Below are 15,074 nucleotides of genomic sequence, written 5' to 3' on the forward strand. Positions count from 1 at the left end.
ATAGTCCACTTTGCTTTGGATTTCCATAGGGCCATCCCTGACTCTGAAAAGAAGGGATATCTGGAGGGAGATCAAGGTACCTCATGCCCGTCTTCTCACAGGATAAGCTTACTCAAGGTTAAAATGATGGACTGCCTGTCTGAGTGCATGTCCAGCAGAAATTCTGCATTCACGGTCTCTGTAGCCTCCACCATCCTCCCCATGGAGACCTCCATATACCCACACGCAAGAGCCATGACATCAGATAGCACACAGATGTGCTCCTCCACCTCTCAGGCCACTCTGAGGTCTCGGCCATCTCCTCCAGATGTTCCCCTGCATCTCTTTGATACTCCAGCATCTTCTCCATGACAGCTTCTAGAGACTCACTATCCGACTCTGACTTAGCCAGGCCTCTTCTCTGCTGGAGATGCTGGCTGCCTCCTCCTGCTGTGGACGTGTGTCTGTGAGGTGACCCCATCCCCTCACACCCCCCAGAGTGAAAGCCTGAGCCTAACCTAGACAAATAACCCACAAAGATGTGTCTCTGGGCTGAAGGAGGGTGCAGGTGACTACTGTCCCACCCAGTGGCCCCCTTCCCCCTCCACCCAGTGGCCCCCTTCCCCCTCCACCCAGTGGCCCCCTTCCCCCTCCACCCAGTGGCCCCCTTCCCCCCACCGACCCAGTAGCCAGATATGATGGCAGCCTGCACGACTTCCTGCCTGCTCCACCTGGAGATTCAGACAACAAAGAACAGCACAAGAACAGGCCCTTCGGCCCTCCAAGCCTGTGCCAATCATGATGCTCTAACTAAACGTTCTGCCCTTACGTGGTCTGTATCCCACTATTCCCTCCCTATTCATGTACCCATCCAGGTGCCTCTTAAATGTTGCTAATATGTCTGCTTCCACCACCTCCTCTGGCAGTATGTACCAGGCACCCATGAGAAACTTCCCCTACGCATCACCCTTAAACTTTCCCCCCCTCACCTTAAACCTGTGCCTCCTTGCAATTGACTTCTATCCTGGGAAAAAGCCTCTGACTATCCACTACATCTACGCCTCCCATAATTTTGTAAACCTCTCTCGGGTCTCCCCTCAGCTTCCTTCTTTCCAGTGAGTACAATCCTAGTTTATTCAACCTCTCCTTATAGCCAACACACTCGAGACTAGGCAACATCCTGGTGAACCTTCTTTGCACTCCCTCTCCAGAGTTGTGAATGGTGTGCATGCATAATTAATTAGGCAGGAAGCACGCGTGACGGCCTGTCCCACTTGTTGGTGGCAATGATTCTGGATTTGCGCTCCCGTGGGAAGGGAAAATTCCGGCCATTGAGATTTTCTTTGCCTCTGACCTGGTGACCAGGTTTAGGTGCTGGGAGCCTAAAGTGAGAAAATGTTCTGTTCCCAGCTCTGATACCCTTTCCCCTCCACCCTCCAATACCATCACTAATGGACCATTTCACCATTGAAATGAAACCGTAGAAGAGCTTCCAAAATTTTAACCAAAAATAAGTCTACTCTGTGGAAAATGTAGAAACACAGACCTGTGTTTCTTGGCATCAGGAATAAAAGAACGTTACTTAAAATATATTGGTTAAAGCGCTTGAAATTTTTGACAATAATCTTATTTAATTCAAGATTGATTTGCCAGTGAGGATAAAGTGATGGCTGTTGGTACATTTTGTACATTATCAAAGTGCATGTGTGTGTCAGACCAGTGACCTGTGCCAGGAATAATTAGCTGTAGAAAGAAACAGAACTGACCTATGCACGAGAAAGGGTTGAGAGGGAGATATGTGAAAGAAAACTATCGTCCATTTATAAATTCAACTCATGAAAAATAATCAAGTGTTTTGCTGACGTTGAATGGAAGAATCTCTACAGTGCAGAAGGGAGCCATTCCGCCCATCGACTATGCACCCACTCTTACCCGGGCATACCCCATAATCGCACAGAAAGATAATCCACTGCAGCATTGAAACTGAATCTAATCCTTTGCGAAGTTCTCAAAAATGAGTGCTAGGAATACTTTCTTTCAAGCTTTTACTACCCTTGTAAAATGGATGAAAGGAAATGGGGGAGAAATTCTTGTTGAGGGATAGTCAGCATTGCAGAGTGTAGGAAGTGAATGCAGAGCCCTGAATCTCAATTCAGTCCTGACAATGCGCGCACATGTACATGCAGAAGGATTCTGGAGTGTTACGAACTGTGATTTTTTTTTTATTATTCAATAGGAATTGTTTGATGAAGATTGGCATCAGTTAAAGTTGCTGGTACTGGAAATGGAAGTCACCTGCTTTTTAGATGATGTAAAAATTCAGAGCAGACGCCTCGAGCAAGTCATTCCCATATTCATAAATGGGAAAACCCAGGTGGCTAAACATGTGAAAAGAGAGACAACTGCACCTGTAAGTGAAAGTTCTCCGTATGTCACCGTATGAGTTTGACGTTTATTTGTTAGTGTCACAAGTAAGCTTACATTAACATGGCAATGAAGTTACAGTGAAAGCACCCCTAGTCACCACACTCCGGCACCTGCTCAGGTACACTGAGGGAGAATTTAGCATGACCAATGCACCTAACTCAGCACATCTTTTGGACTGTGGGATGAAACCGGAGCATTTGGAGGCAACCCACACAGACATGGAGAGAATGTGCAGACTCCACACAGACAGTGATCCAAGCTGGGAATCAAACCCGGGTCCCTGGTGCCATGAGGCAACAATGCTAACCACTGTGCCACCGTGCTGCCCCTGTTTAGTGCAAATTAATGACTTTCAGATATTATGGTTGGAATCCTGTAGCCTTGGGACCAGAAATTTGTCTGAAGTCAACAGGCCTTTCGCTGGTCTATCAAATATTCCGTCCCACCTGCACCAATTCTTGTGGCAGGTGGGACCAGAAAATTTAGGCCTATTGTCTCATTTTGTATCAGAAGTCATTCTTTTCATTATTCAAGGAGATTATGTACCAAACTCGGATGCTCAGTATGTATTCACTGCTTTGATAGAAGTCAAGGAGGATAAGGGTACTTTTGATGTTTTATTTGGACTGCTTGTCCAAGAAATTAGTTGTGCTGTCCTTAGAGCACTGGTCCAGTTTTTGTGTTAGATTCAACTCTACTTGAAGGAATTGTTTAAAGATTGGAATAGAAATTAACATTATTACAAAAATAAATACTTTGGTGCTGGAAATGTAAGGTGGGATTTTTTTGGGTGGCAAGGGCAGGCTGCCCTAGGTCTCACCTGACCTCTCAAAATTGCAGGCAGGATAGAGATATGTTAGGAGGCCACCCTGGAAATTTTGCATGCTACCCCATCTGCAAATTCACCAGCAGGGAGCCATTTTAATTCTGCCCCTGAAATAAAACCATAAAATTCTAGAAATAACTCAAGAGGTCAGGCAGCATCTATGGAGTGAGAAACAGGGCTCATGTTTCAGGTCTGTGACCTCTTCTCAGAAAATTCAGCAATGTGATAGGCTTTGAGATAGAGAAAGAGGGAAAGATGGGACCAAGAACTAAAGGGAGCCTCTATAAGAGGGCAGAAAGCAGGAGAGGTTAAATGACAAGATTTCACTGTCAATAGGAAGTGGTAATGAGCAAAAAAGTGGTAAAGGTGAGTCTAGAGGAGGTATGAATGGCAGGACAACTGCCGTCCAAATGCATAGTAGCTAAAATAATACATCAATGAAGACAAAGTAGAAATGGTCGAGAACTTCAAGTTTCTAGGTGTCCAGATCACCAACAACCTGTCCTGGTGCCCCCATGCTGACACTATTGTTAAGAAAATTCACCAATGCCTCTACTTTCTCAGAGGCTAAGGAAATTTCACATGTCCACTCCGACTCTCTCCAATTTTCACAGATACGCCATAGAAAGTGTTCTTTCCGGATGTATCACAGCTTGATATGGTTCCCGCGCTAACCAAGACCTCAAGAAACTACAAAGGGTCATGAACGAACGCCAGTCCCACTACTCAAACCAGCCTCCCATCCATTGACTGCGCTGATACTCCTCGCTGCCTCAGAAAAGCAGTCAGCATAATGAAGGACCATCTCCACCCTGGACATACTCTTCAACCTTCTTCCGTTGGGAAAAAATACAGAAGTCTGAGGTCACGTACCAACCAACTCAAGATCAGCTTCTTCCCTGCTGCCATCAGACTTTTGAATGGACTTACCTTGCATTAAGTTGATCTTTCTCTACACCCTAGCTATGACTTGAACACTACATTCTTCACTCTCTTCTTTCCTTCTTTATGAACAGTGTGCTTTGTCTGTATGGTGTGCAAGAAACAATACTAATAAATGTGACAATAATAAACCAAATCAAACAAAATAGAAGACCAATCCATCAAAATCATGAAAAAAAAAGGGGAAGAGGCTATGATTTGAAATTATTGAACAGAATAATTAGTCTAGAAGGCTGTAAAATGCCCAGTAGAAAATAAGGTGCGGCATCTTGAGCTTATGTTGAGCTCCATTGGAATACTGCAGCAGGCCAAGGACAGAGAGTCAGAGTGGGAGGAAGGTGGATAATTAAAATGACTGATGACTGGATACTCTGGGTCACATTTGAGGACTGACTGGAGGTGTCCTGCAAAACGATTATCCAGACTGCCTTTAGCCTTTTCCGCTGCAGAGGAGACCACATTGTGAGTAGAAAACTGAAAGCAATACTGTAAGCATCACTGAATCCCCCACTGTCAACATCTGTGGGGTTACCATTGACCAGAAACTCAACTGGACTCGCCACGTGAACACTGTGCTACGAGAGCAAGTCAGGGACTAGGAATACTGTGGTAAGTAACTCACGTCCTGACTCCCCAAAGCTTATCCACCATCTACAAGACACAAGTCAAGAGTGTGATGGAATACTCCCCACTTGCCTGGATGGGTGCAGCTCCAACAACATTCAAGAAGCTTGACAGCATGCAGGACAAAGCAACACGCTTGATTGAAAACACATCTACAAGTATCCACTCTGTCCACCACCAACACTCAGTAGCAGCAATGTGAACATAAGCACATAAGAAATAGGAGCAGGAGTAGGCCATCTAGCCCTTCGAGCCTGCCCCGCCATTCAATAAGATCATGGCTGATCTGAAGTGGATCAGTTCCACTTTCCCGCTTTCTCCCCATAACCCTTAATTCCCTTGCCTACCAAAAACCTATCTACCCGTGTCTTAAATATATTTAGCGAGGTAGCCTCCACCGCTTCAACGGACAGAGAATTCCAGAGATTCACCACCCTTTGAGTGAAGAAGTTCCCCCTCAACTCCGTTCTAAACTGCCCCTCCTTATCTTGAGGCTGTGCCCTCTAGTCCTGCTGTCCTTTTTGAGCGGGAAGAATCTCTCTACCTTCACCCTATCCATCCCCTTCATTATCTTATATGTCTCTATAAGATCCCCCCTCATCCTTCTAAACTTCAACGAGTACAGACCCAGTCTATTCAGCCTCTCTTCATAGTCCAACCCCCTCATTTCCGGTATCAGCCTAGCGAACTCCTCTGCACTCCCTCCAAGGCCAAAATATCCTTGCGCAAGTGCGGTGACCAAAACTGCACACAGTACTCCAGCTGCGGCCTCACCAGTGCCCTGTACAGTTGCAGCAAGACCTCCCTGCTTTTATATTCTATCCCCCTCGCTATAAAAGCCAGCATCCCATTTGCCTTCTTGATCACCTGCTACACCTGCTGACTGGGATTTTGCGACTCATGCACAAGGACCCCCAGGTCCCTCTGCACCGTAGCATGCTGCAGCTTTTCGCCCTTTAAATAGTAATCCCTCCTACTATTATTCCTGCCAAAGTGGATAACCTCACACTTGCTAACATTGTACTCCATCTGCCAGGTCCTCGCCCACTCGCTCAGCCTATCTAGATCCCTCTGCAGACTTTCCACACCCTCTGCACAATTTGCTTTTCCACTTATCTTCGTGTCATCAGCAAATTTCGACACCCTACACTCAGCCCCCTCCTCCAGATCATCTATATAAATGGTAAATAGCTGAGGCCCCAGCACCGATCCTTGCAGCACTCCACTGCTTGCCAATCAGAATAGCACCCATTGATACCAACTCTCTGCCTCTTATTAGACAACCAATCCTCTATCCACGCTAACAACTTACCCCCAATTCCATGCCCCCTAACCTTCTGAAGCAACCTTTTGTGCGGCACCTTATCAAACGCCTTTTGAAAATCGAGAAACACCACATCCACCGGTTCCCCTCTGTCTACCGCACTAGTCACATCCTCATAGAATGAGGTTATCTACAAGATGTGTTATCTACAAGATGCACTGCAGCAATTCATCAAAGATCCTTAGACACACCTTCCAAACCTATGACTACTTCCATCTAGAAGGATAAGGGCAACAGGTACATGGGAATGCTACCTCCAAGCCATTCACCATCCTGACTTGGAAATATATCACCATTTCTTTGCAATTGTTGGGTCAAAATCTTGGAATTCCACCCCTAACGGCATTGTGGGTCAACCTACAGCACGTGAAGTGCAGTGATTCAAGAAGACAGCTCACCACCACCACCTCAAGGGCAACTAGGGATGGGCAATAAATGCTGGCTGGCCAGCCAGCGATGCCCGTGTTCCACGAATGAATGAAAAAAAGAGAAAATGGCAAGAAAAGCTGGAAAGTTTTGACAAAGGGCCATCTGGACTCGAAACATCAGCTCTTTTCTCTCCTTACAGATGCTGCCAGAACTGCTGAGATTTTCCAGCATTTTCTCTTTTGGTTTCAGATTTCAGCATCTGCAGTAATTTGCTTTTATACTGTAAACTGAAAGCAGCATTAAGTGGTTACTAAAAGCTAGAAATGATTTTCAGTGGAGGAAAGCACTGTTAATTTTTTTTAAAAGCCTTTTCTTCAATTTTCCTTCTCCTTTGTGAAGTTTTTGGGTTCCATAAACTCTATCAGATGAAAGCATAGAAGGACTTGCTGGACCGAATGTTTTGTTTTAAAATCCTATTCCTGAGGTTTCCTTTGTTTCCCATGAATTCTGCCAAGCTTTCCGAAGTGCTGTCGACTCGTTTCTCAAACGAAGTGATTCTAGTCCAGGTTTGAGTTAGTAACTTTGTGTCTCCCTTGGCCAAACCAATTTAAGAATCTTAAGTGGAGCCAGTTCACTGAGACCAGCTGAAGTCTTTTGTTTTTGGTGCTTTGCCAGCTCTCCCTCTCTCTGGCAGAACCTTGTTCCATATGTTCATCAAAGATAGGAATGGTTAAGCTTGTGGTGTTCAGCACTTAGGTTACCAATAGGAAACATAAGCCAAAAAGTGTAAGGGAAGACCTTGCCAGTTTTAAATTGCTTACTAATAGAAAGATTAACAGTCAAATTTTAACTTGACTCTCTCAATCTTTTCCATCCCTTTTGTAGCCTGGCAGCTCCTTGCCAGCTGCTCTGATGGATTGAAACTGGCATCCCGACGTTGTGTTTTGTTTTTTGCTGAACATGGTAGAATTGGAGTTTTTTTTAAATTCTTATTTGACGTAGCTATCCTCATGATTTCTGTTCCCAATAACCCCAATATAAAAGACTATCTCAAAATAGAAAGAAGCCCCTTGGGTTGACTACATTAGTATGCTTGATGAATAGTGCATTCACCCAGAATTCATCTATAAACCTGGCAGTTCATGTCAGCGTACATGGTTATGCCAATGGGAAGCTGGGCAGTATAACAGGAAATGTGTCTTAGTGCACCACTCCCAATCCCATAGTGCTACAAACTGGAGGCCAAAACAGATTAACCGAACTGTTTGCTTTCGGCTAGACTTGGGGGTAATTGATTTCATTATTCCATGAATGGAAATGGAATTCTTACTTTGTGAAGGCTGGCTGTGACTTAGAGGATTGGATCATATGGGTTCAGGCATGTTTCCCTGGAAGCCTATCTAATATCTATTTTGAAACAATTATTGGTGTACTCACTAATTGTCAGGGAAGATAGCGTTCAGGGAGTGTTCCCAGAGAGACCAAAGTTTCCTCTTTCAGTATTATTTTTGAAAAACCTGCAGACATAAGTAGGGCACTTACATTCAGTGCCCTGCAAACAGAAAATAATTATTGACTTTGGAAAGAGAATTTGATATGACTGGACAATGGGCAACTCAGTGGTACAGTAGTGAGCACTGCTACCTCACAGCACCAGGTACCCAGGTTCGATTCCGATCTCAGTTGACTATGTGGAGTTTGGATGTTCTCCTTGCATCTTCATGAGATTTCTCCAGTTCCAGTTTTCTCCCACAGTCCAGAAATGAGTGAGTTAGGATGATTGCCTGTGCTAAATTGCCCCTTAGTGTCAGGGGACTAGCAGGGTAAATACGTGAGGTTATGGGGATAAGGCCTGGGTGGCATTGTGGTTGGTGCAGGCTTGATGGATTGATTGGCCGCCTCCTGCACTGTAGGGATTCTATGACAGATCCAGGGTGCCTTACAATACATCCCCCTTGCATCCACCCGCCACCTTGCTTTGCAAAGAAGCCAGACCATTGAAGGAGGAAGATGCTCACCAACATATCAAGGCTCGATCAGGACATGAGCACTGGCGCACAATTACCATGTGGCACCTTGCTACTCACTGGTGCTCCAGAGCATGGTGAGCCAACTGTGTCTTCAACATTTCCTTCACCACCATCAGTGTCCACATTTTTAATGTTAGTGAATCTGAACAATCACAAAGACTGAGCATGTATCCATGGGATTGGGGGTGCTGTCTCACTCCCCCTCCTCCGCCTCCCCAATGAGTACACTAAAAATGTATTGACAAAACTGGGTGAAGTATCAATGTTGGGATCATGGTGCTGTCCCTTGGTACTTCTGTTGTTTTCAGACATGTGGCATTGAACGTCCTATTGCTTCTCTGTGATTCTCGACTGTAATGGACAAATGTGTCCTCAGGCTGCAAGCTTCGATTGGCCTGGAATGTCCCCAGGTAGTGTACATGAGCTAATCAGAAACTGATTGGTATTGCCAGCTTTAAGCTACATTGCCCAATTCTTAGCACTCCAGGGATGGCCAACAACAATGCTTCATTAAATAAATAGTCCTTCCTCAACAGATTGCAGTTAGACTGGCTTTTTCCACTCATTACTGTCCAAATCTACAGCAGTCTTTGTGCTAACTGAAAACTTTTCCTTCCTTGTGCTATTACAGATGCTTAGCTCTTTTCTAATTGCAACTGACTTTGAAGATTCGATGCTCCTCTCTTTACACATTGGTTGACCAGTTTTGAGATCAGAATTTCCTGTTGTGCAGTTACATTTGAGGCAGCAATATCATGGTGAAACCTCTAGGAATACATTCTGTTAGTAACTTATCAGAGCTAATAATGTAGCTGTGAACTGGACATGAAAAGTTTTTTTCCAAATGGCTCAGGCTGTCTTTGAACTTGTCAAAATCTTAATAAAACCCACGTTCGTGATTGAGTCATCTTTATAAATAAATAATTATTTCTCTACACCGTAAAGCCCTATCTGGGGACTAAGTGCTGTGGGGAAGTGGGAACGTCGAGCGTTTCCTGCTGCAGTATCTTCTGGCCTGGACCTCAGTAATTATATAAGAAGTCTCACAACACCAGGTTAAAGTCCAACAGGTTTATTTGGAATCATGAGCTTTCGGACCACTACTGATAGCAAAGTTCCGCATGTATGAGGACAGCCTCACACCAGTCTCCAGCGGATTTTCCGGCCTGTCACAGTGGTCATCAGCTTCAGATCCCACTATAAATACATACAGGCATAAAAACCAAATTATTGGGCCTTACACCGAATTCTCCCCACCAATTAAACCTGTTGTCAGAGCATGGGAAAACTATGATCTAAGTATGGTCCTTGTTATGGACTCTACTCAACATGAACTGCGCATGGTTCCGCCCTAGCTGGTGAGGTTACAGACATGCCTTGAGTAAGCAACCATCTTCTGTGGCAAGGAACATTGTTACGAAACAAAAACAGAAAATGCTGGAAAATCCCAGCAGGCCTGACAGCACCTATGTCGAGAGAACAGAACCAACGTTTCAACCCTGGATGACCCTTCTTCAGAGTTACATCCTGCTGCATTTTGATTTAATCTTAACATGGTTATAAAATTGATGCTTAATCATGTTATTGGAAGGAGGTATCTATCCCCTGTGTCAAAATATAAATACGTTTTGCGTAGAGGGTGCATTAAGGTGCAAAAACTGGGAAAAACAATGCATTCTCTAATACCAATATTATGTTCAATGTCACATGTCTGAAAGAGAACAGAAGCAAAGGACAACACACTGACAAAAGATCTTGACAGTTCATTCAGTTTCTTGAATATACTGGGGGTGAGTTTCTGTGGGCTCCCTCCCCTTATCCTCTGAATGCAAGTAATTTTGCAGTCTTTGTAATTGTTTTTGTAATGGGCAGCACTGGCTAGGCCAGCATTTATAGCCCATCCCTGGTTGCTCTTGAGAAGGTGATGGTGAGCAGCCTTCTTGAAGCACTGAAATTCATGAGACTTTGTAGCGATTGATACAACTGAGTGGCTTGCTAGGCCATTTCAGAGGGCAGTTGAGACTCAACCACATTGCTGTGTCCCTGGAGTCTGATGTAGTTCAGATAGGTAAAGACAGATTTCTTTGCCTAAAGGACATCAGTGAACCAGATAGGTTTTCCTGACAATGGTTTCATGGTCATCAGTAGTTCTTAATTTCAATACAAATTCAGTTGTTCCGACTAATTAACAGTTGACTATCTGTATTCATAATAATCTATTAGTTGATATTATAAAAGTCATTTAAATGCTAGCCGTCATCAATTGGGGCTTTGCACTGAGCTGACCCACACAACCCAGTGATAACAGTGAATCTGCTCACTTGTTTTCTTCATGACTAATGTTTGAATTTTCCTGAAACAGATCGAAATCCAGAAGCTCAGACTCTACTGTGATCCACAGCAAAGTGATCGTGAGACTGCCTGTGAAATTCCTTCCGTGGTGAGTAACTAATGTCATTAGCCACAGTCCACGGACGGCCGTGGCCAACTTCCTCCATTGGAGAGAGATAATTGATTATGTTTAGCCTGAGGGGCACCACTCAACAGATGAGGGCAAGGTGAGGAGTCAGGCATCACCAAAGCTGTTGTGGCTATTGAACTTATGATGTTAACGTTGTTTTGCATCACACTCTAGCCTCCAATGGCCAACTTAACTAACCATTCACCACCCCCCACTCCACCCCCCTCCCCCTCAACTGCAGTGAATAAGATTGATCTTTTAAGTTCTAAGCCTGGCAAACTCTTTTAATATACACTTAATGTTTTCATATTGAATGCGTTGTTGGAATATATGACTGTAAACTTTACAAATACCTTTTCAATAAAAATTGTAGCACAGTGGTTAGCACTGCTGCCTCACAGCACCAGGAATCCAGGCTCAATTCCGGCCTCGGTGACTGTCTATGTGGACTCTGTACGTTCTCCTCGTGTCTGTGTCGTTTTCCTCTGGGTGCTTGGTTTCCTCACAGTGCAAAGATGTGCAGGTTAGGTGAATTGGCTGTGCTAAATGTGTGGGGTTACAGGGATAGGGCGGGGAGAGTTTATTAAAGTGTATTTATTAGTCACAAGTAGGGCTTACACTAACAGTGCAATGAAGTAACTGAGAATCCCCTAGTTGCCACACTCTGGCACCTGTTCGGCTACACTGAGGGAGAATTTAGCACGGCCAGTGCACCTAACCCGCACGTCTTTCAGACTGTGGGAGGAAACTGGAGCACCTGGAGGAAGCTCATGCAGGGCCTGGGTACGATGCTCTGTCAGAGAGTCGGTGCAGACCTGATGGGCCAGATGGTCTCTTCTGCACTGTAGGGATTCTATGGAAAAGGAAGATTCGCTAAATGCAGGACGGAGCAACTCAGCTGTTTATTTAGTTCTTAGAAGATGCTAGGCACATATTGATGAAATATAAGTCTAAAGCCTATTTCCTACGATAGCAGATAAGCATTCGACAGTTGGTGTTGAGGTCTTTTTTATTTTTTCATCGGCAGTAACCTTTCAAACGTGATCATACCTTTGGGAAAAATATTGGAAGAAAATACTTCAGCCATGGCCACACAACTGACTGATGTCAATTGATTTACATTTTTGGCATGTATTTCTTATTTGAACTTCTCTATGAAAACCCATCTGGTTCACTAATGTCCTTTAGGAAAGGAAATCTGCCAAACTCACTCGGCCTGGCCTACATGTGGCTCCAATTAAATGGGATGGGTAACAAATGCTGGCGTTGTCAGTGATGCCCACATTCAATAAAAGGAAAATGAATCATGGGTGATCATCCAACTCACGAACCTGAATTAGTGAAATCCCCGCAGGAGGCAATATTTACAGATTTCTTGAATTTACATAAACTTCTATGTTTTACACCCTAATGTTGTTATTTTGCAATTAGTGAATGCAAATCTCCTAAGCCAAATTATAGCCTCCTCATCTACTGTGATTAAGGTGATTAGTCTGCTACTTAGTCTGGAGACTTTGGTGGCACGGTGGTTAGCATTGCTGCCTCACAGCATCAGGGACCTGGGTTCGATTCCCGGTTTGGGTCCTTGTCTGTGTGGAGTTTGCACGTTTCCCTTTATCTGCATGGGTTTCCTCTGGGTGCTCTGGTTTCCTCCCACAATGCAAAGGTTAGGTTGATTGGCCATGCTAATTTGCCTATTAGTGTCAGGGGACTAGCAGGGTAAATATGTGTCGCGGGAATAGAGCTTGGATGGCTAAAAGAGAAAATGCTGGAAAATTTCAGCAAGTCTGGCAGCATCTGTATGGAGAGAAAAGAGCTGACGTTTCGAGTCCAGATGACCTTTTGACAAAGCAGTTTGATTTCAGATTCCAGCATCTGTAGTAATTTGTTTTTATCCTAGAGCTTGGATGGGATTGTTGTTGGTGCAGGCTCAGTGGCTTCATTCTGCACTGTAGGGATTCTGTGAAGTGCATGAGGAGTTTGTACTGAATTAGGGTTAGGGTGCAGCACCTTGTGCAACCCACTTCCACACTAGGATCCTAACCCTAACCCAGTGGTGGTGGCTGCACAGTGGCCTGTGCTGAATCTGTTCAGCAAGGACCACACTTGGGTAGTTCAAAGCCTCCCATTCAACAGATGGGGTTTATTACAGGGAACTTGTTTGTGATTTCCTGTGTTTCCCATTCCTTGATTCCAAAGGATAATTTTGTTGAGGAAGGGTTCTCTATATGGGGTGCTCGGGTAGTAGATGGGTTAAAAGGTCAGCATGGAGTGATGAGGTATAGCATGGATGGCTTTAACCAGCTTGTGGGTTTTCATCAATCGGTGGATGTATGTGTGGGGGGAGGGATGTTTGCGAGGACAGGAATCTAGGAGAGGAGTGTTAAGTGGAGGTGGTGAGTTCTGATGCATTCAACTGAATGTCAACAAGATGTGCGTGAGATGACTTTGCCAGACAGGGGCGGAGTAGGATTCTTGTGGGAGGGAAATAAAATGAATCAAGCCTTGAAGACTGTGTCGAACTCCAAGAAAAGTTGTCATTCCACGTGCACGAGGGAGAGCTGGACGCCGGCCTGAAATCTCAGGTTGCCTGCAAGTCCTTCTCTGTGCCTAGTAGATTAGTACAGGTTAATCTGCTTTTTTGAGTCATAAAAGTTTATATTAGCTTATTAATTCCTCGAGTTGAATACAAGATGGTTCTTCTAATGCAGACTGCATTGTTCAGTACAACTTCGTTAATCACCTCTTGGACAGTTCCATTTACCCGATTATAAAGTCAAAGTGTTGCATTTGCCCAATCAATTTGCACTGGTGTGTTAATCGATCCCCTTGCGCTAGATGATCATGTTTTACAGAAGACTATACCCTCCCTACACTATATGGAGCCTGGCTGTCTTAATGTCGGTTCTCCCATTGCTGTGATAATTCGGAACGATCTTCTGTACATCAGAAGTTGATAGCGTGCATTAATTGTTATCTGTCGGCAAAGCAGGCCTCTAGCTGTCTATGTTAACCCTTTCCTTTTGTCTGGCTCTCTGGACTTGCTCTATGTAGCCCTGCATGTATTATACTGAAATTAAATAAAATATGAATGGACATATAAATTCAAATATAAAAGGCATGATTCCCAATATTGCCCTACAACAACTGCCCCTAATGGCTCTTGTCATACTCAAGAAAGCCACTAACAGAATTGGTGTTCTTGTACCCTTTTGTATTCTAAACTATACCTTGTGGATATCGTTGTCTGTTCTCATGGAAGTTCTCCTGCCTTGGTCATTGTTGAGGACACAGTACTGGATCCTTTGGGTGGCTAGGCCTCCATCATGGAAAGTGTCCTAAATCACCCTGCTGAGAGTAACAGCCATGAGCTTCCCCCTATCCTGAATGCTAAGGGCTGCTAATGGGGTATGTTGAAGGAAAGTCTGAGTTTTACCCATTTTCTGCTGTAGGCAGCACATAAATGTGGTCCATACCAGCATTATGCCCGTACCAACAGTCATCCTTATTCTAATTATCTCCTACCCATCTGTTAATTGGTTGCCTGCTGACCCTGGAATGAATATATTCCACCAATGTTGTGTCCTGGAGAAACCCACCCGGGCAACATTCTGGATAGTTAAGTCCACCTGGACCCTTCCCTTAATTATCTGATCTGTTGTTTGCCTGACATACTCCTGAGGTGAGCTCTGTTGCTTGGTGCATGGCCTGTCAGATTATTCTGCCTGGTGTTTTGTCAACGTACAGTGAGTCATCCCACCAGGCCCCAAATAGGTAGCCTGACGTTCGTGTGGGAAAGTGACATTCCCCCATTGTTAAAGAGTCTGTCACTTGCAGACGGAAGCTATGGCTGCTGCCACACAGGAGGCCCTCGCATGATTATCTCTGTCTCGCATGTGATGAAATACCACTGTGTCAGGCTGACCTGTGTGGTTTTAAAAGCTTCTTCTAATGGCAAAACATTGACTATTACTTTGCTGTTATTTGACAAGGTTTCAAGGGTCCAACAGGCGCACACTATGTAATATGCTGACTCTGAACAGCACTCCACAGTGCTCATGCATGCCAGGTGACTTTGATGTGCTATATCTC

The 15,074-nt window shown here is 44.5% G+C and overlaps 1 protein-coding gene across 1 annotated transcript in view; it reads left to right on the forward strand.

The window, feature by feature from the left end:
- Window positions 1–10,973, forward strand: part of LOC145346938 (collagen alpha-1(XXI) chain-like) — a 43,752-nt gene extending 32,779 nt beyond the window's left edge. Inside the window, exons 6-7 of the mRNA XM_080194815.1 lie at window positions 2,216–2,389; window positions 10,884–10,973. Of these exons, the coding sequence (XP_080050941.1) occupies window positions 2,216–2,389; window positions 10,884–10,973 (264 nt within the window). The remainder of the gene's footprint in view (window positions 1–2,215; window positions 2,390–10,883) is intronic.
- The last annotated feature ends 4,101 nt before the right edge of the window (window positions 10,974–15,074 follow it).

This window comes from Carcharhinus amblyrhynchos, chromosome 8 (assembly GCF_965287045.1).
Source record: "Carcharhinus amblyrhynchos chromosome 8, sCarAmb.v2.hapA, whole genome shotgun sequence".
Lineage (NCBI taxonomy): Eukaryota > Metazoa > Chordata > Chondrichthyes > Carcharhiniformes > Carcharhinidae > Carcharhinus > Carcharhinus amblyrhynchos.